We start from the raw sequence: 26,919 nt of genomic DNA on the forward strand, positions 1-26,919 counted from the left end.
GTCCGCTCGGAGTTAGCAGCCTCGGCATATTCGGTCTTTTCACTTTCTCCATTTTTGCCATAGTTGCTTCGGAGATATACCTGACTATTCCATGAATTTTCCGAGATTCAAATGCTTCGACCTAACGACTGATTCACCGTATCTTATCGGTAATACAATCGGATTGAAGGTGTACCCTGGAACCTTGGAAGGTTGTAACAAAGACGGGAGAGCCGCGATAGTTCCGAGCCCTTGTACAATAGCTCTGACCAACCAGCGCTCAACCTGGGCGCCACAGTGGAGATATGCCGGATCTCAATGGAGCACAAAAATGTGGATCGGCCAATGCAGCCAATCACCTGCCAGACAAAGGTCATCATCGCCAGTGTCGCCAATCGCAGCGGTTGGATTTGCAGTGGCCAGCTGCCACTTCTCGCCAAAATGAACAACAAAGCTCTGGCCCTCACACCTCCTAGACCTTCTCGACTCGCAAAGCTGACCTTTGACAACCCTGTGATTGGCCCCAGGCCCCTCTTTGGCGAATAAGCATCTATGATTTCCCTGTTTGACTTGCAGAAACTGTGGGCTTGGGTAAAATTTTTCTCCTCATAGGTGTCTGAGTTGCTGAGACTAGTCAAAGTCGGTGGGACTGTAAATGTTTAAAGGGAGGCCAATGTGGCCGGTCTTTGTAGAGGCCTCCATTATTCTTTTTCTCAAGCTTCGTTTCATAGTCTTTGTTGATATCCGTCCTAAGACTCAAATTCAAGACACCCATTCTGAACTCTTCGATCGGGGTACAAGAAGCGCAATTCCTTTTTGGATATATCTCCTATTGCTTTATATTTTGCCTCTCGCCGCCTTGTAATTGAGTGCATATTTGCTGGCCGGTATCAAACCTCGGAGATAACGAGGCTCGGAGATAACGAAGACTATATTGTGGTTGCAACTCTTCGAGAGAAAAAAAACATCAACATGGCATTCCTTTTCATCAAGCAGAAGCTCTTCCCAACCAAGGGATCAGACAAGATGGATACAGGTAAGCAGAGTTGGGAAAGAAGATACCTGACGTGGGCATATACTAAACGAGCATCTCAACTTCAGGCAAACGCCTTCTCACCCGCATGGACGACGATGACACCATCCGCGGTGACCCCTCCGACCAAGACCTCGAGTCTCAAAGCGGCCGCTCCTATGATACCTTCGGACGGTGCAACAGCCACGACGAATCAACAGCCACAATGATGAGCAGCAGCAGCAGCACACGCGCACGCATCAACCCGCGCATCGTCTCAGATGCTATTCTCGGCCTCTCGGATGGCCTGACCGTACCATTCGCCCTGAGCGCAGGTCTCTCCGCACTGGGAAACACAAAGGTGGTCGTATTAGGCGGACTCGCCGAGCTGGCAGCCGGAGCCATCTCCATGGGACTTGGTGGATACGTTGGCGCAAAGAGTGAAGCGTAAGCCAGCTACTGAAAATCGATAAAAAATTTGCAGCAGTCTAACAGGATTATCAGGGAATCATATGAAGCCACCGTCCGAGAAACACAACACTTGATCGAAACAGACCCGCAAGAGACCAATGCCATGGTGCACGAAACATTCTCTCCGTACGGTCTCTCCGACTCGGCAATCGCAGATATCACACAAGACTTGCATGCATCTAAAGACCGGCTTCTCGAGTTCCTGCTTGCTTTCCACCACCGCGAGGCTGCGCCCGATTGTAATCAGGCCTGGACCTCGGCGATCACGCTCGCGCTGGGCTATTTCATTGGCGGGTTCATTCCGCTGATCCCGTACTTCATTGTCACGCAAGTCATGGTTGCTCTGTACTGGAGTATCGGTGTCATGGCGATTACCTTGCTTGTGTTTGGGTATGTCAAGACCTGTGTTGTGCGCGGCTGGTCTGGCCGGGCCAATATAATGGCTGGTATTTGGGGTGGAGTCCAGATGTGTTGCGTCGGAGGTGTCGCTGCGGGTGCTGCGATCGGACTGGTTCAGTTGATTGATACTGGCAGTGTTTAACGATCTGATGACAGCACCGGTCGAGGTGATGTTTCTGTTGCGTTGAGCGATGCATTGCAACAAGCCGGAGTTTTTGATTTCTCTCTACTCATACCACTGGGGTTTTATTCGGGATTGACTCGCTTGCGAGTTGATCAAAGAGGCGTTTTCGGAAAAGCTTTCAAATAGCTACATGATACCTGAGTACAATATGAATGAAACGTAATTTATGTCACAATTCCAAGACAATATCAACTTCTATGAGTTTAGATAAGAAAAGGCACTATTAGTCCCTTACATGAGCGGATATCACACACGAGAAAAGGTATAAGACAAGAAGAAAAGATGCATGTAATTAATATGAAGAATCATCCGTTCAGAGCAACGCCAACCAACCTCTTCGCCTTATCCGACAACTCAATCTTCAAAGCCTCCTCCCTTCCTCGCTCAGACATCTTCCCCCAAGTCTTCCTCAAAATACCCACCATCTTCTCCTCATCTGCAAGCTCCGCCTCAAACTTATCAAACTGATCATCCAAAAACACAAGACAAGCAACATCCTCCAAAGTCTGCGTATCAGGATCTCCCTGCTTAAGATCCGCCTTGCGCACCAGCGCCCCAACCCTCGCCGCCTCCTCCGCCGAATACCCGCTCTCAACACAGATCTGCTCAACCAGCGCAGCCTGTCGCTTCTGCAGTCCTGAGCGCCACGAATGGTATCCGATCTTCGTGGCGGGGTAGCTGTCCCGCGGCACTTCCCAGCGGCGGAGGTGTTGAGCGCGGATTGCGAGACGAAGAAGCTCTGGTGCTGACGGGTTCAGGGTTGAGAGGTAGCTGGTCATTTTTTGGGCATAGTGTAGTTCGTAGGGGATTGTGCCTGTCGCTGTTTGAGCTTGGCGGGGGTCATCGGCGTGCGCTGCATCGATGCGCTCAAGCGCTGTTTCGTATTTGGTCATTTTTGTGGGTGGATGTAAAGTATTATTATAAGCAGGTTATGGAGGAGTGTGTAGACTGTTCCCGGAAGTACAGGATTGGGATCAGAGGCTTGGGGTTACGCCTGACAGCTGTTGGAGTTGATATGCGGGCGTGGATAAGAATAAGAGCTAATCCTGGATAGGCTAGTGTCGGTAGTTAACTGGACGACTCTAATTGGATGAGGGGAGTATACACTCGCAGAGTCCCCGATGGAGGTTGTTTCGTCTTAATATGGATTGCTATTATGTATATAAACTGAGTAAAGAAGAGCTCGAAATCTATTAAGAAGTATCAAATTCAAATTAGCACCACAAGACACGGGTGTATAAGCTCTACATATCTATGGGATGTGTTATTTCACAATTCGCACACATGGCAAGAGAAACCACCTAGTTAACATCAGTATCCGGCCTGCTGGGATTAGCCTGCGAGGAACTGTTCAGAGTCGGGACCGAGCACTGTCGTAATTACAACAAGTAGCAGCAACAAAATTACAGTCGCGGTGATGAGCTCCCCTTTTCTGGGAAAGCGATAATCTCCTGCGAAACTTCCGAGGAAGGCGTCTCCACTTGGTACTCCTTCTTCTTTTCGAAGATAAGAGCAACCTCCTCCAGAGACAGCCCTTTAGTCTCCGGGAAGAGGAACCAGATCGTTACCATGAAAATCACAAGACAACCCAGGTAGACAATGAAGTATCTCCATTGGATCGCCGCAAATGCCACCGGGTTGATGTACTGGTTGAAAAAGCAAGCCATCGAATCGGTTGTCAGTGTGATGGCAAGACCCTTGGCGCGGAGTTGGAAGGGAAGGATTTCAGCTGGGTATGCAATAAACAATGGCATATAGGCCATATCGTAAGCGCTGCAGAAGAGGAAAAGCATAGGAACCACCGCAATGCCAGCTTGCAGCACATGAAGCTCTTGGAAGAGGCCTGACATGGCCGTCGCGGCGGATAGATAGACCATCATCAAGCCCGTCGCGATTAGCCAGAGTTTGCGTCGGCCGTACCGGTCTGCGGCCATTGCTCCGCCGACTGCGAATGCCAGGTTCCAGAACTGCAAGCTGATATTGATAGCGGCCTGGTGAGATGCGTTGTATATACCGACTGATTCCAGGATCGGTGCTAGATAGTAAGAGACCACGCCTGTAAGAGAAAACGGTTAGTGCTCGGGTTAAAAGCAAGATCTTGTTTTTTTTCTTTCAGTTCCTGCGTACCATTTCCAGACCACTCTTGCATGAAGCCGAGAATCACGCAAATCGAAACACGATGCATGTTGGCGCGATTCGCAAAGAACGAGCTCCAGCGTCGGCAGCTGGGATCGGATTCCGCATCGATGCTCTTGCAAATCTGGTAGAATTCATCCTGGACGAGCTCATCGTTCTCATCTCCATTTGAGTGATATTTCGCCAGAATAGCCATTCCCTCCTCTTTCCGGCCCCGGGAGACCAACCATCTCGGACTCTCAGGAACAAAGCAGAGCCCAATCAATTGGAGGATCGGATAAAACACTTGCGTTAGACAGGGGAGCTTCCATGACCAGTTCCCCACAAGTGCGAGTCCTGCAAAGCCGATCATAGCCGATGTAATCGATCCGATGAACCAAAGCGCATTGTAAAGACCTGTGAAGGCCTGTCGCTGGCGGGGATGTGTCGATTCAGTAATGAGCAATGGCGCAGCAGTTTGCGAGACTCCGACTCCCATTCCAGCAAGAATGCGCGCACCGAAGAAAACCCAATGGTTCGTCGTGGCGATTTGGATGATCGAGGCGATGATCACTAACGTGGCGCCGATGAGAACGCAGATCTTCCGACCCAGATTATCGGCGATGTAAGATCCGGGGATGAATGCGCTAAAAGAACCCAGTGAGACAGCTGCGATGATAAGACCTTTCGCATTGGTGTCGAGATCATCCAAGAAATTCGAGACTATATCTCTGGTCAGTTCTCCGTCACCCATGAAGTATAGAGATATCTTACATTCGGGAAGCACCAGCAGACCATTGATCATGCTAGCACAGTATCCGGCTGTAGCCGAGGCAGACAGCATAAACCCAATCCCCAGATTTAGTCTCCGCAATCCTGGATCCTTCATCCAGTTGCTGTGGGTGTTATTCTGCAAGACCTTGGAGGCCATGATTGTCGATATGCTGCAAGACAGTGAGGCTTGTGAATTAATCTTCCGAGCCTTCAAAACCGAGCTGTCAAGCTCTTTTTATTTCAGCATTCGAGATTTAATTGTTAAACAAAACCTCCGAACGGTAATTCGTCCCAACATTCCTCGGAATTTTCCAGGATTTGAGCTCCCCGGGCAAGGTTACAGCTGTAGCTAAGGAGTTGGAATGTAGGGGGGAGTCAAATGATGAGATCACCGGATAATACTCCTTAAGTTGTTATTCTTCTACGAGCTCTGATGGAACACGACTGTCAACATGCCTGGAAGAGCATCACCATTGGAGGAAAACCTCCCAAGGCCTTGGGAAGCTCGGATGCTCCAAGAATGTTCATAGCTCTCATAGTTCTCCTCCCTCACGTTTGTCCAGGGAGATCGCTACCATAGTTGCCTAAGCCTAGCTTGATATTTTGAGCTATAGCTCTCCTATGGATGCCCTTGATTATTCGATTCGCGTCAGATCGACTGCAAATGCGTAGGGAGCTTGTCTCTGGGGAAACGCTTCAATCTCTGCTCCGGAGAAATGATAGGGAAGAAAAAGTTTCCATTTCTTTCGATTGCTGTCTCTTGAGTCAGTCTGGTATAGTTGTACCTAAGTAACGTCACTTGATATCCCACAAAGTTTGATCTGAGATGATCTGGAATAACGAAGTCATAACGGCATGGAATGATAGTACAGAGCTTCTGACGCGGACAGCTTCATGCCACCAATCGGAAAGCTCGCCAGACAATCTCTGTGGCTTATGCCTCCCCCTACCTACAGATACACGGCAGATCCATGTCAATAAACTTTCCTGGGATGTAATATGACGATTCAGACCGGTCAATTGCTCATCCTGAAGGGCGATGGATGTCACGGATAGCATCGGGAATATTTCCCTTGATCCTCGCAGGATGGCCTTGCAACTCTAGGGTTCTTGCTGAGGTATTCATTCTTGAGATGACATCCTTTTCGCGGGGTGTTGATCAGGACATCGGCAACTAGGTGCATGTAGCCAATGTGATCACCGAGTTAGGGCTTCGGGTCAAGTTTATTTTGGTTCCACCGACGTAACCAGGAACCCTGCAACCTTAGCGCCCACCTCGGGGTAACCCCCGTGGAGATACCCCGTACTTAGTTATTACCTACCTAGGTAGGTAGGCATTCAGGCTGGTCACATAGATCCCAAATAGTCATACTATGATGTATGATATTGAGTAATATAGTTCATGCCAAGATACCCCAGTTCTCCTTGATCTACTCTGTACTCCGTGCCTCATTCCACGTAGCTTACTCAGATATATGTTCTAGAGCAATTGCATAGAGCTGGTCTGGAACAACCCACCCGAGGATAGCTCGTTGAGGGGATATACTGATCTATAATATATAATCTATAATCTATGCGGACATCTATGAAAATTGAACTCCAAGACTTGACCATTTGCTCCTTATTACAAGTACTAGAGATATTTTCTTTATAATTGTCTCAATATCATTAGGGTCCCTCTATCATTTCGCCTCACCAGCTTGGATGAAGTAAGATGTTATGCGCACCTGGGTACCATGAGTCTTGCCACGGGACTTTGGTCTGGAATGCTCAACCTTCCCCAACCTTTCCACAACCAGAGAAAGTTCCCAACCCCATATTACGTCAATGCTTGGGTTGAATGAACTAGGAAAAATCCCGCAAGATCGGCTACAGTCTCAAGGTGTAGATGGTGTTCGAGTATTGAATCTCTGTCTAACCAACCTCAGATCGTACCTAGGTATGCAGATTTGTATCTCCTTCAAGTTACGCGTACGCTGTATGTCGATCTTCCACATTCGGACAATTTATAGAGCCACAGGGCCAGAAGTAAGTAAACATCCAAATAATATCTAATCAACAGTCTCGTTAATGCCAAAAAAAGTCCTCCCATGCTAGTATCCAGTGACCCTTTGGTATCAAACATAAAAGAGCAATCTGTGGTATAACCGATTCCCAATCCAAAACCCGACGCCCATCACATATCGAACCAGAATCAAACATCAACTGCCCTCTTCCTAGTAGTGAAAAACATCCCATACGGCTTAACAGTAAAAGCACCATTGAAGTTCTTCCCTTCCATATCAAATGTATACCCCTTATCCGCCAACCCAAAGTCAACATCCCTCAGAATGCGAACGAGCACATGCAGCGACCAGTCCCAAGCATACCGCTTACCGTAACATTCGCGCTTCCCGTTTCCGAAGCCCTTCTTTACACCAACGGGCAGCCGGTCAAAGGCTTCGCCGAGCATGCGTTCGGGCTTGAAGGCATTGGGATCGTCAAAGATAGCCGGGTCTCGATTGACCGCCGACAGAATTACGATCAGGGTCTGGGTCTTGGGGATCTCGTACTCTCCACCTCCGAGCAGGACAGGAGCATCGGTGGGCAGCGGCTCGATGTTGAATCCTGGGGCTGGGGCGCAGAGGCGGAAGGATTCGCGGAGGATGGCCTCGCAATAGGGTAACTGCGAGAGATGGGAGTGTTCAAGCTGACCGGAGGGGCCGAGGAGGGTGTCGATCTCCTCGCGAGCCCGGGTGATTGTTTCTGGGTTTTTGGTTAGATAGTATAAAGTGAACGAGACGAGGTTTGGAGTCGTAGCACTGCCAATGAGGATGTTGATTATCTCGTCGACGATACGGCTGTCTGGAAGGGATTCGCCGGTTTGGGGATCCTTTTCGTATAGTAGAGCGTGGAATAAGTCCCTCTTTTCTATGGGGTTCTCGCGCCGATGAGCAATTGCCCGGGCGCAATAGTCGCGACAGGTCTTGATGTCCTTGTCGAAGGTGCTCTGGTAGAGTAGCTTGGTGAGAAGCTTGGGTCGCGTGGGTCGACGTGCGGCTTCAAAGGTTGTGTCTGACATGGCTTTGATGACAGTGGGTTCTTTGCCAAGGACACAGTCTACGTGCTGACTGAAGAAGCATTGCATGTTGGCGGCGTGGTTGAGTCGGTCCAGGTCATTAACGATATCCACGTGCTGATGGATGCCATCTGAGGTCCATTTTTTGATCAAATCATCTGTTGTGAGTTGGATGTCCTGATGCATTTGCTTGACGGCTTCGGGTAATACGAATGGAGCCATGATACGATGCGCTATACCCCAGCTCTCCTCGTTGTCGAATGCGGTAAAGAGGCTGTCATGAGCAAGGCTGCGGATCTCGACAATTGGGCCGGTGATACATTTTCGGAAGCGTCTCTCATCGCAAATTTCCTCGATAAGAGCCGCGTTTGTAATGAAGACGAGTTGTTTGCCAAGGATTTTGACCTTGAAGATACCAGCGCCGCCATGTTCTGCTGCGAGCTTGTTCAAAGAAGCCCAGGTGTTCCCTGGGATCATATCAAAGAGATTTCCCAGAATGGGAAGTCCCCGGGGTTGAGGAATTGGGGAAGGCATGATGTCTACTCCGTACAGGCCAGAGATAATTAAGTTGAGAATATGGGAAGATGAAGGAGTGTCGGCTCTTTAAAGCGTCTGCACGTCCACCGCGAGGACTGCATGAGCCAGGAGATCGCCGCACCTTTTGGTGCCACCTGATTAAAGTGTCAGCAGTATAAATGATCCATCATTTCATGTTCAACCAGCTGAGAGCCTATGTATAACTCGGCCAATGAGGGTTGGGAACGAGATCGGCAGTACTTCTTCACGAGGTCATGCATTAGCCCCCGAAATAGGCAGAGGCGCCCTTTTGTTATGTGATATGACGCAAGTCTTTTGGTCCTGCTGCAGAAAGGAAACTAGCTTTGCCCCTTCTTTCTCGTTGCTTTTTTATGACTCAGGCAAATGACCTCAGAGGCAAAGGCATGTGGCCAAGAGAAGTTGACTTCGCCAGGTTGCCATTGGTGTGTTCTTCTATACCCCAACCTTAAGCCAGAAGGCCGCCATTCTTGACTATATATATCGAGGCAAATATGTACATCTGATCACTTCTCAGACTATCTATGCGGGGTTATTTACGTATGATTTGCTAAGGCCAATCTGAAGATTGATACCCAACTACTCCGTACATAGATCTAGTTTAGTGCTCAGTGCAGACATGGCTGATTTAGATCTGGGCTGCATATTCAGCTCATTTACGGAGTACTCCGCACAAGTACAACCTCTACAGGAAGAGGAAAATTAGAAAGGAGTGACTACCAGAAACCTAGCGCCAAATAAATAGAACCATCGCTAGGGTGATATGTCGAGACTCTTCGGATCAGCGTAATGAGGTATATCCGTCGAGGCCAGAGCCTTAACTGCGGAAATAGGATAGGACGGAAGCCTCTATCTAGGAGAGTTGTACAAATATGTCCTCTCAGCCAGTACTTCCACGGAGCGATATCACTTCATGAAAATTGTCTCAAATTTCCCCCAAGCCTGTCGCCGATATAAAGTACGAGTATTCTCCACAACCCCATCTACCCTCCTTGTCTCTTTGACTCAATACTAGTCATGGAAACAAAGCTCATCTAACATTAACCATTATCAAATCCAAGACAGAAACAACACCACGCCCAATCAGTAACCAACCTGAAAACATAGCCAATCGAGAACACTCGTGCAATGACGCTTGGGCAACCTTCCGATGTCGCGGTCCGAGAGACGCTCCAATACGGGCGCGGCGCTGTGTGATTGGTGAATACTGGGGTTCTTACTTTGAAATTTACGTACCCCGTAGGCATTAGAGAGCGCGCGCTCAGGTTGTTTTGATGTGGCTGGCTGGGAAGGGAGATTCGGTTTACTCGGTGTTGAGGGGGTCGGGGTTGTTTTGATATTTGATATCTTTTCCTGTCGAATCTGGCAAAAGGATATATGGTTGTTGAAGTCAAGGTCAACTCTTTCACTATGCAATGGTGCGACTATTTGGTGATACGACATGAGCTACAACCTGCACCTGGAAGGCAGGTTCTACTGGAGAAAGAAATGGCTTGCCATCTATTAAATCGATTGACTAGCTCTTCAGCCGCACTTGTCTCGTCATCGCAGAATAATATCTCCACGCTGCCAAGGACAAGGCTTTGAAGACTGATGAATGTTTTGAGAAAAATGTAAGGGAGTGGTCATGCACACTCCCTATGATCATTGATGAGCACAGTGGACCACCTAGGTCTGCGCAGTAGAAGAATCATGGAAAGAAGCTGAAAGCAGAAGATATCGTCTGCAGAAAAAAAAAGCAAAAAAAAAAAAAAAAAAAAAAAGCCAGCGAACCATTACTGCAGTGAAGATCTCGAAAAGCTGTGCGCGAGATCGTAAAAAAAAGAAAACAACAGAGAAAGAAGAACGAGGGGAGAAAACAAAGCTTACGAGGTAAAAGCAATTGATCATATCCACTTTGGAATACTTTGTTTCCCGCCTGCCATAACGCCGTCCGATTGATGAAGCCGGGTATATCCAGCACCGTGATGCAACATGTACTGAGAATGAAAAAGAGATCAAGGGAGGTGCTCAAACTCGGCAGTGGATTCCCATGCCTTGAACAAGACTCGGATGTGCCTCCACCTCCCAGGTTAAGACGGGCAAGATTGGGTTTTCATCGAAAAAAAAAGAGAAACAGAAACAGCTTTTTGGTTGATTTGAAAGGATCATAGAACCCATTTCGTCATCTGGCCCCAATGCCGAACATGCCTACCCCGTAGCTACCGCTTCTTTCAGACATGGGGGTTGACACCTTAGCAACGTGGTCCTGATTGATTGAGTCAGTATTGGTTCAGACGACCAGTCGACATCTTCAAGAATTACCTTCTTGCGTTTCTTCTTCCCAGTTCCCTCGCCGTTCGAGTAGAAGCCGGGGTCATCATCATCATCCACAAACCCTTCGCCATAGCCAGCAAAGCTGTTGTCATCGTAATGTCTCTTGCGACCTCTGCTAGGTCGGGGACGCTCTGCTTCCTGCGCTTGTGGAGACGGGGCATAGGATTGAGTAGAGGGGCGACCAGTTGGGATTGGGGCACCCTTCTTGCTAGTCTCACCGGGTGCTGGATGCTTCGCCGGCTTTTCGTGACCAAGTATATCCTCCCAGAAATCGTTATTGGGAACCGGTCCTGGTTCCATTTGCATAGCGCGTGATTGAAGACTTTGTAGCGCCGAGTCCATATCTGAGACCTTGATGGCCTTGCCATGCACCTTCTGATTTTGCCATTCCTCCTCGGGCCAGAGAGTCATATGTCTGAGACTGCCCGGAGCGCCAATTTCCTGCTTTGTAGACTTGTTCCGACCTGCGAGTCCCAGCCCCTTCAGCTTTCCTTCATATGACTTCCTGAGGCGGTTGATTTTCTCTCCCGTCACTGGATCTATGCGTGCTACCGAGTGCGCGATTGGTCCCAAACCGTAGAGAGAAACAAGATCCACCGTAGGATCTGGGCCAGTAACGATCGGAGCTGTGGAGGAGTAAAAAGCAGTGTTAACAACTTCAATTCCCAGAATATGCAAGGTCAGTGCATTCACACAGCTGCCCATAGAGGAGGCTGTGATTCAGTGTGGGAGGCCTTACCACTCTTGCACAGATGAAACGCTGATGTTAGCTCTTTCTGAAGAGAATCTAAACTGAAAGTGACGTCTGGGCGGCGGAGAGGCTTTGTATCCACATCCATAGCATCGTGGTCTGCCGAGTTCTGGGCCTGCCCGGTGGCAAAACCGTCAGTGTTGTCTGTTTGGGAAGACTGCCGATCGTGGTCGGTCGGTCTGTGTTGTGTTGATTGCTGAGCGGGACCTACTCCCGAGTTTTTTGCCGAGTCCTGGGTCTCCATATTGAAGGATTTTCCTTCAAGATCCATATCCTCCGCCGAAGTCGCATTCGCAGGATGCTCGCTGACGCTGCTGGCAGGTGTGGGGAAGGAATTTGTTGTGCTCATTGCGGGCTGTTGAGAGACTTGAGTAGACATTGGCGCAGAAGATGGAGGGGAGGAGATGTTGGGTGGTTGGACCGTCGCCTGATTCGGTGATGTATGCGAGGATGTGAAGTTGTCGGCATGACTTTGATCGCTAACCGACATCAACGGAGGGGATGTCGGTGTCTGGGGAATGTGGTCCGTAGAGATGGCCACCCGATGGTTCTCTTTCAGAGAGCCGGCCGCGGGCGAGGAAGGTGAAGGGGGTGTTGTTTGGAAGGATGTGGAGTAAATGCGATCAGACATGAGAGCCCGAGGAAAAGTTCAGCATGCAGAAACGGTATTGACCAGAGCGGCTCTGGATCCGAATCGCAAACTTTGATAGTGCTTGGAGAGGGGGGTCCCGTTCACGATCGACGGTCGCTCAAGCAAGCAAGCAGGACATTCAACGGGCTGCCTGGATCATCTGCATGCCAAAAGAACCGAATTTAAATCCAAGGAGTGGTAAGAATTGGGTGGCTGATAGGTGGCTGTGGTGAGTGAGGGTGAATGATGGAGACAATCCTGTGGTCAAAGCCGGCCAGGATGACGGCGAATTGAGGCAGACACGTGACCGGTCTTGGCCGGATGTACTACTTTATTTGGAACCCGCATTGTACATCCTTTTGATTCATGTTTTGTATTGACGCTTTCATTGTTCTTTCCTTTATTTATTTGCGATGAAAAGGAATCTCTCAATTTCAGGTCCAAATCATTCATCAAAGCAACGCTTGAACAATTCAATTTGAGTGGCAAAGAACATTGCTCCCAAGGTTTGACGCCCTAAATGGGCCTTTCTCAACCTTACCGGTCTCGCCCAGCCTAGTATTTACCGACATGAGCAGCGGCTTGGTGAGATGATTGTCTTCCCCGCCTCCCCCTCCCCCCGACTTCTCTTCTTTTCTTTGTTTTTGAACGACATACATATACGGAGTACCTAGCTACTGCCCCTTGACCTCGTACACCAATGTACACCACCGCATGGAGGTCAAATTATACGGCACTCTACGGATGCCGGGTGGCGGACTGCGGGTCTACTTTACCTTTATTATGGCCCCCAAACTGCGAGATCATGAATAAGGCATATAACAAAGTTTGAAACAATCAAAAGTGGTATCTCTTTTACTGAATGACTAATTGCCCCGGAGGGGCAAGAAACAAAGTCAGGTGGGCGTCTAGAAGAATTTTCTCTCGGCATGGGCGACCTCTAGCCCCGTTGGTAACATGACCATTAAGGAAGACATTTGATTTGAAAGATGTCAGAAGATGAGTCAGTTCAAGCCAAGATAGCAGGTAGATATCAGGAATCAAAGGAGAAAAGCACCTGGAAGATCAGTACAAAATGATCTCTGAGCAAGGAGAACCAATTGCATTACAGCCTCATGACTGATAGAAAGCATTATATTCATGTGCCAGATGAGAAGACACATCAGGTATATCGTGTTCGAGGGAGGCCAGAAGCTCGATTTGATCTTGTTGACTGAGGGTACGCTCACGCCATGAAGGCATCGGGAACGGCTCATTGAAGAACTGAGAGTACTGGTCTCCAAGGGGGTTCGCCCAATTAATGGGGTCGACAGTCGCACCAACATATGCTAGGTGACCCGCAGTGGTTGAGGCAAGTGAAAAGTTGGGATCCCAGCCTTGCAGGCCGGGAACAACCGAAGGGATCGTGTTATAAGGGGTGTTGGGGTCGATTGACACGTCAGGGTAGAGCGCTGTCGGTCCAATATAGGCTTCGGATGTATAATGCGTTGCCATATTTTGGGTCGTGAGCGATGACTGTATGTCAGAGGCAGAGGAAACCGACGGCATGTGTAGTTGTTTTGACGGTCCAGATGCTACTGCAGGCGGTGTTGATTCTTGGGCAAACGTAGGATCCGCAGATTGCCCCCTGGAAAAAGTACCGTTTGAGGCAGTGTCGCCAATGGATAGATTCCCACCACGGTGATTATGGGAGTAATATGAGGCAGTTGTAGTGCTTGACGGACTGGACATCGGCGGTGGAGTCATAATCCCTTGTGAGGAGGTCGGTGTCGGATGGTTAGAGGGTGAGTGCACAACGAATGATTCTTCCGTTCTATAGGCCTTCAAGCACGCAGCAATAAGACGCTTGTATAGAAGGAAGGCGGATTGAACACCAGGCCAACGTTCAGCAGAGAAGACGACCACTTCAAGAGCCGTATCCAGATGGCCTTGTACTTCCTCGATGGTGTGCTCCTTGCGGATTTCAGGATATGAGAGGGTCCAAAGGACAGTGTTTAAGACCATAAAAAGTGATTGTACAAATATCCATGTAAGATCAACAGACCCGGAGATCATCTGTGCCTTGTGCATGGCGATGTTAGAGGTGGCTGCATCGTAACAGATTTTCGCAGCATGGACGGTTGGCTCGGGAATTTGTGGCGAGGGACGATACAGGAGAATAATGATCCCGTTGTGTCTCCCTTGGAACCTGCAGTCAGAGATATTGTCAGTGAAATGGCATTTTCAGCCGATAGAACTACCAACGTACCATGCCACATTCGTGCCACTGCCATCATCCTTTTTGGGAGTGGTGGCCATCCAGTGGTCTATCTTTCCTAACATTTGAGCAAACCATGGGTCCTGATCGTTAACTGGGACCTCTCGTCTGTTCGCGTATAGCACTCTTCTGGGCTCTAACTGGAGCAGTCGCATTTTGAAGAAGTGGACGGCGGTGCACTTTGCTAAGACAGGTTTCGCTCCCGGAGTTATCCCTTCAGCGGTGATGTACCGGTCGTCCACGAGTTCAAAGAACTTTACATCGATATGCTCATGGCTGAGGGAGTAGCTACTGCATCGGCCCAGAGAATGAGATAGTCCGAACTCCATTGAGGAGACAATCCAAAATAGCCTCCGGCGCATATCAATCTCCAGGGGATTCAATGGCTTTCCACAAGGTGATTTTATCACGGTGGCCTCTTCGATCAATCCCAAGTCTTGTGCAAGTTTGGCAGCCGTTCCCACCACCCAGTACGCAGCTGTGCGAGTTGGGGTCAACATTGAATATGAAGCAATGAGCACGAGGCATTGAAGGGCCCCGAGGTCCATGCGTTTCAACGTCGGCTCTAGGTAGGGCAAGGCCGCAAGATAATAACTATCAGCGAGACCGGCATACTCTGTACTCATTCTCTGCATACTGATGGCAATGACCATCCGGATCTGGAAGTTTTGACATGGATCTGTGGAGCCATTGAGGACCTCATCTACCTCTTGCCGAAATGTTGGCTCGTGCAGGATGGGGAGTGTTTGTCCTACACAACGCATCAGTCACATGAGCTATAATGGAGGGAGTTTGGGCACAGCCATGTGGGAGTACCTTTGGCCACAAAGAGATCAATCAATTTATAGGTCAGAGCCTGTGGGGGTAGATTCGTTTGCGGTATCGAGCTGATCATGGGATAGACTTTAGATGTCGGCTTCGAGTCTTCTTGTGCAAACGCCTCTTTGATTTCTTGTGCGGTGAACTCGGGGACCACATCTTTAATGGTTTTTGAATCGGTATTCTGCTTGGCCATCTCCATGACCAAACGGGTCATGGCAATGCCACTCGAGGGACCGAGATATCGCGCCTCGTCGTTCTCCGTGAAGCGGATGCGCCCGGCGCCCCGTACCATCAACTCGGCATCGGCAGCATGTTGGATCTCCTTGGCCGCATTGGCCAGCTCTTTTTCCAGGGCTCGAGCCTTCTCTCTGAGGGACACGATGTAGGTTCGGGGGATGGTAGAGTCTCGAGTTGAATCATAGTATACGCACTTGGCATTGCTTCGCTCGCACGGCGCACACCGTGGAATCCCGGGGTCGCATCTGGACTTTCGCTACACACAAGGTGGGTCAATATGAGACGGCAAAGAGAAGCGACAAATGACAAAACATGGAAAACGAAAGCCAATCGATGCCAAGAGACAGAGTGGCAAAAGTTCGAGGCGGGGGGATCAGAGGTGGGGAGCGATATCCATCATACCTGTCTACATCTCGTGCAAGCCGTTAATGTGTGAGCAATGCGACCGTCCGGTGGCTCCAGGGAGTGTAATTCCGGGGACCTCAGCCCTATGGGAGGGTAATCTGGACTTAGAGTCATGGTGGGCCAAAAGGGTATGAGACAAAAGGGAAGGTCGAGAAAGGTCCGATCACATGCGATTTACAACCCAAGTCCCTTCGCACGAACGGAGATCAACTTGGAGGCAGTCGTCATGATATTGAGGCTCAAGTATCAGGAAGATTTTCTTCAAGACCCCCCAAAAATAGAGTCAAAAAAAAAAGAGAGAGAGAGAGAGACAAAAGAACTGCAATAGAATGGGGCCACCAATACTTTTAAGAGGGGCCTCGGTCCAAATTGGGATCTCCAGGACTTGGGAAACGGGGCTCTTGGAAACGGGGAAATGGGAAGTGGATAAAGCTGAAAAGGAATAATGTTGAATAACGTTGGATGTGCAAGTATGAAACTAGCAGGGGTAGAATACCTCGGGGGTACGGAGTCGAGAGAAGAGAGGATCATCGCCTTTAAGATGGCCCATTTAAAGTGTAACGGTTCAAAGGCTTTGGACCTCCAGTCCGTGCGGTTCCACCGATCTGCCTGGATCTTCTCTTCCTACTCTCTGCTTCCTCATCGCTTGCTCTTAATACTCCGTCCTCCGTCCTCCGTGAATGGGTAATCTGACCCGATCAATCTTACTCGCCAATTGTTTCCGTACCTTAGCTTTGGGGACTAACACCTTCGATTTCGGATGGTCATGTGAGTAATCTCGCCTTTTGGCCCGTTTCGGTCTACTCCAGGGCTGTGGCCGGTGCTCAAGCCCACGGTGGGGTGATGCAGGGGTTCTCCATCCGTGGCCCTCAAATTACTTGCTAAAACTTGTCAGGATAATGAGCAGTCATGTCCGTCACTGTCACAAGTTTCTTGGATAATCCCCTGCTCAAGGTGAGTCGTCCAGTCGCCGCATGCTCAAGATGCCGGACCGCCAAGATCAAATGTGATGGCAAGCTCCCCGCGTGTTCGGCTTGTGAAAGGGTCGGCAAGGCCAGCTCCTGCTCTGGCGCGAGCGATGAATTTGCCAAAGGGAAAGAGAGGAGTTATGTCGCGTCATTAGAGGGATACTGCGAGAAACTCGAGAAAAAGATCAGTCAGTTACGCGACCGGTCAACTACCCTGTCTGCGGAGGGAGATGGAGTCGCCCGGGAGATGTCAATCACCTCAATCTCAGCCGAAGGTCCATTGGGCCCTGCCCACCGCAGGGAGGTGTCGGATATTGATGATTTAGTTGGCGATTTTGGTTTCTTGTTGGTACCTGCCAAAAAATACCTGTGACCTCGCTTACCTTTTTTCAAAGGTCGGTCAATGCCACTTCGCGAGACTTCCACGGCATCACCTCGAGCACTTCCTTCGCCAACCTCCTTCTCTCAGTCGCCCTAGCCGATTCCTCCCCGCCTTCTCCTTCATATTCATTGCCTGCGCGCCATGAAGCCACCCCGTTGCTACAATACTACTTCGATAATGTCTTTGTCCAGCTGCCGTTCTTTGTTGAAACGAGCTTCTGGACGTCGGTAGATGCTGTGTACCAGTCCGGCGGCCGGTTCGCCAAACCTTTCGACCATTGGATGCTGCGCATGGTTCTCGCCATCGCCTCCGCATCAGTGTCATACCATAACAATGATAAAAGCCACCAAAGGGCATGGGCCCTTGTGTCAGAGGCCCTGACATACGCCGAGGAAGTCCTTCGTCCCGGATCAATTGCTGGGATCCAAGCGATCCTATTCCTTGCTCAATATTCTCTGGTCGACCCAGCACGCTTCCGGTGTTGGCATCTGGTCGGAATGGCTGTCAAGGTTGCGATCGATCTAGGATTGCATCAGGATCCCCCTGCTGAGGTTACGACCAATGCCGATCGACTAGATATTCGCCGGCGTGTGTTCCATTGCATCTATTGTCTAGACAGGTACCGTTTCTATTGCTTTCTCCAGTCATCAATCCCCTTGCTAATCTTTTCCATAGAGGACTGAGTACTACTATGCGGAGAACGTTCTCGTTCTCCGATGCATCTGTGAATGTTGCATTGCCATCGACCACCACATCATCAGGATTCCCAATAGAACAGGGCCACATCTTCCTACGCAGTCCAGCACCTGCTTTACATATCGTTAAGATCCGACAGATCCTATCTGCGGGCTATCAAGAAATGCATTATAATGGGCGCGATCCATCTCCACAGCCACTGGTCCTCGTTTGGACATTATGCTGGCGAGCACGGGACTGGTTCGATCAATGCCCCAAGAATACCCCCAACCACTTCTCCCTCTTATACCGACTCGAATTATTATATACTATCATTATTCTGCTATCTCCTTCGCATCGGAACCCAACACTTCACGGATACAACAAGGCTCTCCTTTTCGACCGATGCATGGACTACATCAGCCAAATCCACCAGGTCCTGGAAAATCCCAGTGCGCTGCCTTTCCTGACCTACCTGGATATCCAGCGCGTTCACCAAGTGGGTCGATTATTTGTCAATGTTCTGTCCGACAGTTACGACCAACTCATCAGCGCGACCGTTCCAGCACCCCCGTCCGTCCCCGCTGGAACCCCCGACCCGCCAGTACTTGCTGCACAGGATTTGTTCAATTGCCGTGCTCGTGCCATTCGTTGTCTCTCCTACATCCGTGACTTACTCAAATTCTGTGCCAGGAAGTGGGACCTGCACGCACATCTCGAACAATTCGAGATTGAGTCTGCATCGGTCGAGAAAACTCTGATGGATGGCTCGGTAGGATATTTGTTGAACCAAGGGATGTATGCTCAAGACCCGTTATCGGGGCTGCCGCTGGCCGGCGATGCATACTCGGGATACCATATTGGGCTGTGATATGATTTGCTTGTGTAAGCGGCTGGAGACTCGTGAAGTGCTATTTCAAGTTAGTTTTCCTGCTTCTGGTTTAATAGTCTGATACATAACCTCCTGTTAGCCGATCATCCGACTGGGCACCTGGGTGCATGCTAGGTAGAAGGTACCTACATCACATGTACCTATATGTACCTACAGATAACCTTTCAACCCTTGGGAAACCATCTGGGCAGGTTCCAAGAAGGTTCCTGGGAGGTTGTCATCACTGGTTACATACAAGTAGTCAGCAACCCGTCCGCACCGTCCCCGGGGGGCATCCGTAAGTAAGCTACAGATCTCTTATCTTGCAGATGAGGATAGGCTCAATGGGCTCCTGAAGCATCTTGGTCGCAATCCTTGGGTCCGCGTTTTCGAAACAACTCGGGACGGATTTCACCCGGAGACCCCGCGTGAACCACTTGCGTTCCGGGATGGTATGAAAGATGATTTTAGAAGCCTTGCATGTGCCATGTCACATTTCGATCCAGGTAAACGGATTACGGCACGTAGGCGTTGGGACAAATGGTTTGAGGGCTTTCGACCGGGCGTGGTCAAGCTTTCACTCCTTTAAACGAAATATTTGTATGCGCACTGGCGTGGCGTTAAGTAACATGTACCCTGCCACGCAAGCCCAAGTGAGAACATGAGATTACCTGCATAAGCCGCTAGTAATAAATCCTGTTATTTTACAAATGAGTACAATGATGAATCAAATCCTGTACTGATTATGAACTGATTATTCAACCCAAAATCTACCACCCCTAGACTCTCAGGCTTCAGTATAAGCCTCCCTACCCTGTTATCCCATCAGGGGCTTTGCCATCTCCCAGATGCCCCCCAAAAAAGTCACAAGTGGATGTTTATTGTTCCTAAATAGGAAGCCGGTATAGACTGGCAGTTCACTTTAGCTCCTTATAGTATTGGTATTACGGTGAAGCTAGGCTTAAAAAGGCTAATAGCAGAATTAAGTTTAGTGGCTGTTCTCACTTGATCTTGCGTGGCAGGGTATTGCTCTATTAGCCTATCCATAATCGAGCTGCATCGAGTAGTTAAATGGGTATTTTTTGGTCAGTCATGACTCATGTCGTGAGCCTCTGTTTCGTCTGGGTCATACCTATTGTCGCCCATTCAATGATCAGCTATAATAGCGCTTGTAGGACCTGGCTGGATCTTATATCTAGGGTTAGAGCCACGCACTTCTCACGATTCACCGCACTTCCCGCTGGTTCAAGTGGTTGAAGATGAGCTGTATAAATACTACTTTTGTATCGCGTACTACAGTGTAAAATCGGTATACAACCAAGATCTCTTTTAGTATAAAACAGCTAGACATATTTGCTTTGTGATCTACTAGTCATCAACATAAGGTCATCGACTGTTGTATTGGGACATGCTAAGCTATAGAATGACGTCCAAAATGGCAAAAAGACAAAAAATTCCTCTGACCCGGGATCGAACCAGGGACCTCAAGATGATCCGAAGATCTTAAGCAGTTACAGTCTTGCGCTCTTCCAGCTGAGCTATCAGAGGATTTGATTGGTTGATCCATTGTGATAGGCAACCATAACCTCCAACTACCAAAATCCCAATCTATTCTCTTGAACAAAACAATCTGGCAGATATTCAGGCTTCTTCTCTTCTTCCAAGGTTGTCTTAATCTATACAAGATAGCTCTCTCGGTCATCCATAGATTCATCAATATAGCTGCCAAGTAGTTTTCCTAACTAAGTACATACTAAAGATCATTTCTTTCGCGGTGCAATACTAAAGAGTGGCGCAGTGCAGATTTCAAGTATACCTCATCTATTTCGTAGAGGCCTGCGCCAGTTAATGGTCTTGCACTTGAGTTTTGTAGAAGAGAGTTTCTAGAAAATGTAATTGTTGTCTTGCTATTCAAATATCGCGCAACTAGCCAATCGACTAAGTCAGTAATTACTGTGCACACCGTAGGGGATGGTGTCGCGAATTTATACTCCGTACTCCCCAACAATCTAGGTCTCGCTCAGTCCATGAAGCTATCCTGTCCAGGCCACGTGGATAGCCCCATGAAGCCCTCTGTTGAGTATGGATATGTTTCGTGCGGACACAGAGTGGACTAGGCTTTGAACTTACGTGTGCAAGTCGACACCTGGTGGATTGGTTTGCGAGAGGATCAACATCAACAAACTAGGTATCGTCATTGTCTATTGCAAAGATTTGGAGGAAGACAACTTTGAATCATCTAAGGTAAACCATGGGAAGCTAGAATGGGCCCGAATTTAAGAAACAAACCATCTTCCCCGCTGTTTGGGAAGAAATATGATTATTGAGCCTATGGACCATGAACTCTGAATCCAGTTGGAATAATGTATATTCTTCCTTTACTTGGAAAAAGAAAACCCAATACCAATACCGCAATAGGTCGCAAAGATCAATAGATCCTGGACCTGGGCCTGTGATGAGAAGAATCAAGATGGTGATAGTCTTCTTGGCCACAAGGATTACCCTAGTCTGAGACGGGATACAAAAGAGACACGTCCTAAGACTATCTGAAGATCGACAGAACTTCCCTCGTTCTGACCGCATAGATAAGTAATGAGAATGTTCGATGCATCATGTAAGTGTGTGCTGTCAAATAGATCCGAGTATTCCCACTTCTGCGCTCTAGCATCTTGTCTAGGTATCACCAACAGCTGTACGGAGTATGTTCTATGCCAAAGAAGGCAGGTCGAATCATATCCGCACGGTAGTAGATCTCGGGATTTGCGAACGCTAGCCGGATTCTCGGAAACCCATATTTGAGAAAGAAGGACGGAGTACGGAGTAAACAAAGAACTCCCCTCTTTGGTGATGTGTGTTGTAGGTGGCATCCGAGTTTTGGTAACACGATCTTGGGTTTCCAATTGCCGATAGTGGCGGACGGTGAGTCCCCTGAAGCGGACGGATCTGCCCAAATAACGTTTTACTATCGGCTGTCCTCCGGTAGATCTTAGCGGCCTTAGCGGCTAATCGATTTGGATCAGCCAATTAAACCCGGATTTTCGGTCATTCGGAGCGTCAAGGGGGAAGGCAAAGTGGAACGGGATCGGGATCATCAGGCACTGAGAAGGGAAAGGGGGTCCCTAGTACTCCGTACGGGGCACGGAATCCCTACTCCGTACGGAGTACAAAGAACAAATAAAGCCATATCCGTTATGGCGTTCAAAGTGGAGATATGTCGGTGACTCGTGGGTTGATTGGCGATATTTTTCCACGCTATTGGACCAGAAAGCCAAATTACAAACTCAACTGTTGCTTTGATTCCCTCGAGTGGGTGGTGGTCCGTAGATTATCCTTTGTTCTAGAGTTTCCATACTAATTTCCGTTGGGATGGCATCGGAACGAGACAAAAAAAAAACAGGTGCGGAGTATGGAGTACTCCGTACGGAGTAGGGCAATAATAATGCAGAGCCTAAGGCTCTGATGTGACAGATCAACCCCTGCCTCAAGTGGGGTTGTCAGAAATCTCAATCAAGGGGTTAACTGCCACAGATATTTGCAACACATATCCGAACAAGACGCTCCAACGTACAAACCCTCATGTCTCAAATGAATCAACTTTGATGATTGAATCCAGTTACCACGGAGCTACTCGGGGGCCGGTGCCCTGGAGAATAAGCTTATACTAGCCCGCGCTAAGGCCCGATTTAAGGAATTTAAGGAACCTTGGATTAAACCTCGGGGTCCCACGCGCCCTAAACATGAGCGTGTAGATCTTAATCTAAACCTCATCTCCGGTCATCTCCGAATTGACAGACTCCAATTCTACTCCGTACTCCATATTCCGTACAGACCCATTGATCCATCCTTGGGATTTCAGGGTTTAGTTTGAGAAATTATTGTTTTTAGGGCTTTGAATTGGAATGGGAACTACCATATCGAATGATATGTCTAAAGCTTCAGCTGCAAGCCCCGGGATTGAAACGGGTTTCCCATGTCTTTCTAAGCTCCCAGCACTCTCCGAAGTAGGAACAGCTCACCATATGCCGTACTGAGAGTGCTGAGTGCGTCGCCGCAGCGGCCTTGGATCTTGACCCAAGGTGGAAAGTAGTCCCATTTGATAGCTCTGTCAGGCCCCATTATCCAAACCCTTGCAGGTGAGATAACCACAACTATGGAGCTGACCCGCCAACTAGGACTCAGCTACCCCATCCACGAGTCATAAATGTTCTGCGCAGAAGCTAGGGACGAGCAAGATTGCATTTGTAGATCATAGTCACTTCACGGCATATAAATACTTCATTTTTCTGCTCTTCTTCTTGTCCCAAGTTCCTCACTCCAGTCTTTCTTTGACCCATTACAATCTCTCCTTCGACTTCTTATATACATCCATTAATTTCATAATGAAGGCCTCTTTGTTCGCCGCCGTCGCCGCTTTGGCCGGCTCTGCTTTCGCTGCTCCCACCCCCCACCTCGGCCTTGACGGCCTCGTCGACGGCCTCAAGATTGGCGATATTACCAAGGAACTTGACCTCAGCGAGCTCCCCGTTCTCTCCAAGCTCGGTGACGCTACCGAGGTTCTGGACCTCCCCTCCACTCCCTCTGCCAGCAGCGTCCCCGATGTCCAGGACGGCCACATCGTCCAGAACCTCGGACCCCAGCTCGACAACATCCTGACTGTTGTCGGCGCTGACGCCAGCACCCTGCTCATCGAGCTCTCCCCCGAGGTTACCGCGCTCGTCTCCGGCCTCGGTCTCGGTGACCTTGGTGTTCCCCTCGGCTCTATTGTCGCCTCTGCCTCCAGCGTCGGTACTCTCGTCGCTGACCTCGGCCCCGTCGTCGATGACCTCGTCACCGTTGTCGGCGCTGATGTCGGTGCTCTCCTCATTCGTCTCTCCCCCGAGGTCGCAGCCCTCGTTTCCGGCCTTGGCCTCCCCAACGTTGGTGTCCCCGTTGGTACCATTGTTGCTACTCCCGGCAAGAACCTCAAGCGCGGCGAGATTGTCCAGGACCTTGCCCCCAAGGTCAAGTCCACCCTGACCGTCACCGGCCAGAACGCCAAGGAGCTCCTCATTGAGCTCTCCCCCTCCGTCACCTCCCTCGTTGCTGGCCTCGGTCTCACCACCATTGCCGGCCCCATTGGCTCCATCGTCGCTGAGGCCGCTAGCGTCGGTGACCTTGTCAGTGACATCTCCGAGCCCATTGGGGATCTCCTCCACATCGTCGGCAATGACGGCAATCACCTCCTCGTTAAGCTGTCTCCTTCCGTCGTTGACCTTGTCGCCGGCCTCGGTCTCCCCACCATCGCCACCCCTCTTGGTGCTATCGTCACCACCGTCGGCGAGAACCTGTAAAGTGCTTACAGGTTGCAGTAGCACTCCGATTGAAGCAGATTGCTTGTCAGAGTGTCATTCTTGATATGCAGCGACGGATAGCGTTTTGAGAGCCTTTCTTTTTCTCCATACATTATTCAGGCGCATATATCACATGTGAAGGCGCCATATGTCTATAATATCTTCAAGATTTCCTTCTGGATTCAGCAATATTTCTCTTGCTGATCAAGGAAAACTATATAATCTAATGTTTGCTTTCTTTATATATTATTTCCGAGTCGATCAATAGCGTATACCGCAACCTATGTAGTTACCAAATTGTAAAAAGAAATGTCAGTTTTGTTCCTGAGAATATGCTTCTGATGGATATCTAGTGAAGCGCCAGAGTATTGACCACGACTCTTCATGGAAGGCATTGAAAATCAGAGGAGATTGTTAAAACGTTGATCATAGTCTTGGTGTGGAAGGTTGCAGACAATGGAGCGTAGCCGATGATAGAAACGACCCTTTTAATAATAATAAATTTTGGTGCATGCAGTAGGTAGCGAGACAAGAAAGAGTATCATCATTCGCATGAACATATCCATACAATTTGCATATCGCGATGGGAGTCGCTACACACCACACCCATACAACGCGGCCTGTCACTTTCTTCGCAGGCGGTCTCGATGCCACTAGGACTGGTGCGTCTCTAGCAGGTTTTCCACGGTATAGCGGCCGATTTGGAATTTTCCATAGTCAACCTGCTGCCCAATTCTCTTATACAATGCCTTCAATGCCTCCCGATCTTCATCATCGCAGTTTGGTGGGTGGAGAATGTCTGGAACGGACATATGTCTATGCACGTTTGCATCGGTTGGAATACATTCCACCCCGTCATAGAAAATCATATACCGTGTTTTCTTCAAGGCAGGCCTAATGTGCATTTCCCTTTCGAATGGCATGTCCCATCCATCCCAGCCCTCGTTGATCCCAAATCCAAAGTGGCAGAGGTGCGGAAGACGTTCCTGAAACGCAACAAAATAATCATACCACCGTCTTGGATAGTCGCATCTAAGCCAGGTGACGACCCTCCCGTTGGGCTCCGTATAGGACATGACGGGTCGCATGTCGGGCCCTGTGCTGCTCCGCCTGTCTGATCTGGTTAATGGATCCAGAGACAGCTGATGTCCCGAGTCCTCTACCGTGATCTGAAACAGGATGGGGCAGTCATCAAGACAGAGCTGCTGGATAGTTGAGTGTGATGTAATCCAGTCCAGTTGCTTGTCTTCAAAAAAGGTGAAGTTGCCAAGAGTGAGCGACGTCAAATTAGGGAAGTGAACTCCCTCCAGTTCAACACGTGGATAAAAGCCCCAAGGCAAGCTGGAGTACAAAGAGAGCTTTCGAAGTGATCCCATCGCGGGCTTAAGCCAGTATGTTGCCAGGGTATGTGTAAAGAACTGATGCGGTTCATCTTTCTATCGGTGACATCGTTAGCTCGGTGCTTATTTGACCATAAGGAGATTGGTTCGAACAGAACTGAGATATGACGCACATGGATCGCCGTTGTTGGATCGAACTCTTCCCTTTCATGCACCGCATTGAGTCTTAAAGACGCCAGCGTACTCAAGACTTGTTTCATCTGCTCTACAATAGCCGCAGGGGGCGGAGCCGTATTTTGAAGGTTCCGGATCGCAAGTTCTTCCAATGGGTGCTGCAAAGACACGAGTGCACCAAAGAGCCATTTCATAGTGATCACACGATAAAGCTCTGTCTGTGGTTTGTCGGCAAACTGGGGATCGACAATACAGTTCTTGTCAAAGCGTAGAACAACACTTTCCAGATTCGGAAGCTCTGATAACAACGGCAACAGCCTTCGCCATTTGCGGGGTGGTACGCTTTCTCCTTCCTCGTCGTAATCCTATTGTTTCGAGGACAGGTCAACTATTGCAATGGATGGTACTGCTATTGATTTGATGCTATTAGTGCTGCCATAGTTCACTCACATAATCCTGCTCCACAGTGTTGAGGTAGATCTTGCGCACGTTATGTTTCAGTCGTGGGTTTGGTATAATAGACTTGAAAGCTTCGCAGCTCTCCTTCTCGTCATACAATGAGACAATACGGAAGAACTCTCTATCGGCATAATCACCTAGTTTCTGGTGGGTTAGCCTCAGGGCCTTGAGAGACTCAAAGTCTAATTGAGACGTAATCAGGGTTAGTAGCTCCACAGGGAGTGCGAGGAATTTTGCCATCGTGTGCCTCTCCTAGGCTTTATCAGCTCAGTAAATACAAGGAAAGTGAATGAATTAAATAGTTTAGGAAGTTCTTGGCGTTCTCTAGGCACCGGCGGGCGATACGAGCTGAGGCTCGGGGCTTTGGCGCTAGTGTCGGGGTCTAAGAGGAGCGTATACAAGTTGCCTGGAGAATACGGAAATGAAACAGCTGGAACTGCATATCCTGGCTCTACATGGCAAATGGACATGCATTATGTTCAATAACCCCATACAAAATTCTGGTCGTTGGTATAAAGACGATGGGGGTGGAGACGGACGAACAGACTATATATCTACATACCCGCCTCTAAACTGCTTTATAGAGTGCGACTGGAAGATGGCTTCGCATTGATTTTCAGCTGCGCTCAGCATGAATTTTCTGGGTACATCAGTTACTTCGAGGCAGAATCCTTTGCCACTAGTGGATTGCAGCTGATAAATGGGTCGATTTCCCGACATCCCACTTTTGTCTTTGTAGACCACCACACCAACA

The 26,919-nt window shown here is 49.1% G+C and overlaps 10 protein-coding genes across 10 annotated transcripts; 4 read left to right on the top strand and 6 right to left on the bottom strand.

Annotated features, from left to right (window-relative positions):
* Positions 1–297: 297 nt before the first annotated feature.
* N7457_007253 (uncharacterized protein) lies at positions 298–525 on the top strand (the record flags this gene model as incomplete). The annotated part of the gene is made up of 1 exon (XM_057178296.1): positions 298–525. One exon carries the CDS (start codon positions 298–300, stop codon positions 523–525), a length of 228 nt encoding a protein of 75 aa, XP_057030040.1.
* A 426-nt stretch (positions 526–951) lies between these two features.
* N7457_007254 (VIT1/CCC1 transporter family protein) lies at positions 952–2,003 on the top strand (the record flags this gene model as incomplete). The annotated part of the gene is made up of 3 exons (XM_057178297.1): positions 952–1,015; positions 1,081–1,438; positions 1,496–2,003. 3 exons carry the CDS (start codon positions 952–954, stop codon positions 2,001–2,003), a joined length of 930 nt encoding a protein of 309 aa, XP_057030041.1.
* A 347-nt stretch (positions 2,004–2,350) lies between these two features.
* On the bottom strand, positions 2,351–2,938 carry N7457_007255 (DUF4202 domain-containing protein; the record flags this gene model as incomplete). Its single annotated transcript, XM_057178298.1, has 1 exon — positions 2,351–2,938. The coding sequence occupies one exon, from the start codon at positions 2,936–2,938 to the stop codon at positions 2,351–2,353; it is 588 nt and encodes a 195-aa protein (XP_057030042.1).
* A 510-nt stretch (positions 2,939–3,448) lies between these two features.
* N7457_007256 (uncharacterized protein) lies at positions 3,449–5,091 on the bottom strand (the record flags this gene model as incomplete). Its single annotated transcript, XM_057178299.1, has 3 exons — positions 3,449–4,101; positions 4,173–4,883; positions 4,935–5,091. The coding sequence occupies 3 exons, from the start codon at positions 5,089–5,091 to the stop codon at positions 3,449–3,451; spliced, it is 1,521 nt and encodes a 506-aa protein (XP_057030043.1).
* A 2,037-nt stretch (positions 5,092–7,128) lies between these two features.
* On the bottom strand, positions 7,129–8,526 carry N7457_007257 (putative cytochrome P450; the record flags this gene model as incomplete). The annotated part of the gene is made up of 1 exon (XM_057178300.1): positions 7,129–8,526. The coding sequence occupies one exon, from the start codon at positions 8,524–8,526 to the stop codon at positions 7,129–7,131; it is 1,398 nt and encodes a 465-aa protein (XP_057030044.1).
* A 2,185-nt stretch (positions 8,527–10,711) lies between these two features.
* Positions 10,712–12,245, bottom strand: N7457_007258 (uncharacterized protein; the record flags this gene model as incomplete). The annotated part of the gene is made up of 3 exons (XM_057178301.1): positions 10,712–10,795; positions 10,852–11,489; positions 11,603–12,245. The coding sequence occupies 3 exons, from the start codon at positions 12,243–12,245 to the stop codon at positions 10,712–10,714; spliced, it is 1,365 nt and encodes a 454-aa protein (XP_057030045.1).
* A 1,113-nt stretch (positions 12,246–13,358) lies between these two features.
* Positions 13,359–16,080, bottom strand: N7457_007259 (uncharacterized protein; the record flags this gene model as incomplete). The annotated part of the gene is made up of 4 exons (XM_057178302.1): positions 13,359–14,433; positions 14,494–15,253; positions 15,319–15,817; positions 15,964–16,080. The coding sequence occupies 4 exons, from the start codon at positions 16,078–16,080 to the stop codon at positions 13,359–13,361; spliced, it is 2,451 nt and encodes an 816-aa protein (XP_057030046.1).
* Positions 16,081–16,875: 795 nt separating this feature from the next.
* On the top strand, positions 16,876–18,862 carry N7457_007260 (Zn(II)2Cys6 transcription factor; the record flags this gene model as incomplete). The annotated part of the gene is made up of 3 exons (XM_057178303.1): positions 16,876–17,279; positions 17,330–17,935; positions 17,992–18,862. 3 exons carry the CDS (start codon positions 16,876–16,878, stop codon positions 18,860–18,862), a joined length of 1,881 nt encoding a protein of 626 aa, XP_057030047.1.
* Positions 18,863–23,241: 4,379 nt separating this feature from the next.
* Positions 23,242–24,192, top strand: N7457_007261 (uncharacterized protein; the record flags this gene model as incomplete). The annotated part of the gene is made up of 1 exon (XM_057178304.1): positions 23,242–24,192. The coding sequence occupies one exon, from the start codon at positions 23,242–23,244 to the stop codon at positions 24,190–24,192; it is 951 nt and encodes a 316-aa protein (XP_057030048.1).
* A 653-nt stretch (positions 24,193–24,845) lies between these two features.
* On the bottom strand, positions 24,846–26,405 carry N7457_007262 (uncharacterized protein; the record flags this gene model as incomplete). Its single annotated transcript, XM_057178305.1, has 3 exons — positions 24,846–25,628; positions 25,706–26,071; positions 26,157–26,405. 3 exons carry the CDS (start codon positions 26,403–26,405, stop codon positions 24,846–24,848), a joined length of 1,398 nt encoding a protein of 465 aa, XP_057030049.1.
* Positions 26,406–26,919: the final 514 nt, after the last annotated feature.

Source organism: Penicillium paradoxum (genome assembly GCF_028828445.1).
Source record: "Penicillium paradoxum strain IBT 22861 chromosome Unknown utg000006l_segment0_segment0, whole genome shotgun sequence".
Lineage (NCBI taxonomy): Eukaryota > Fungi > Ascomycota > Eurotiomycetes > Eurotiales > Aspergillaceae > Penicillium > Penicillium paradoxum.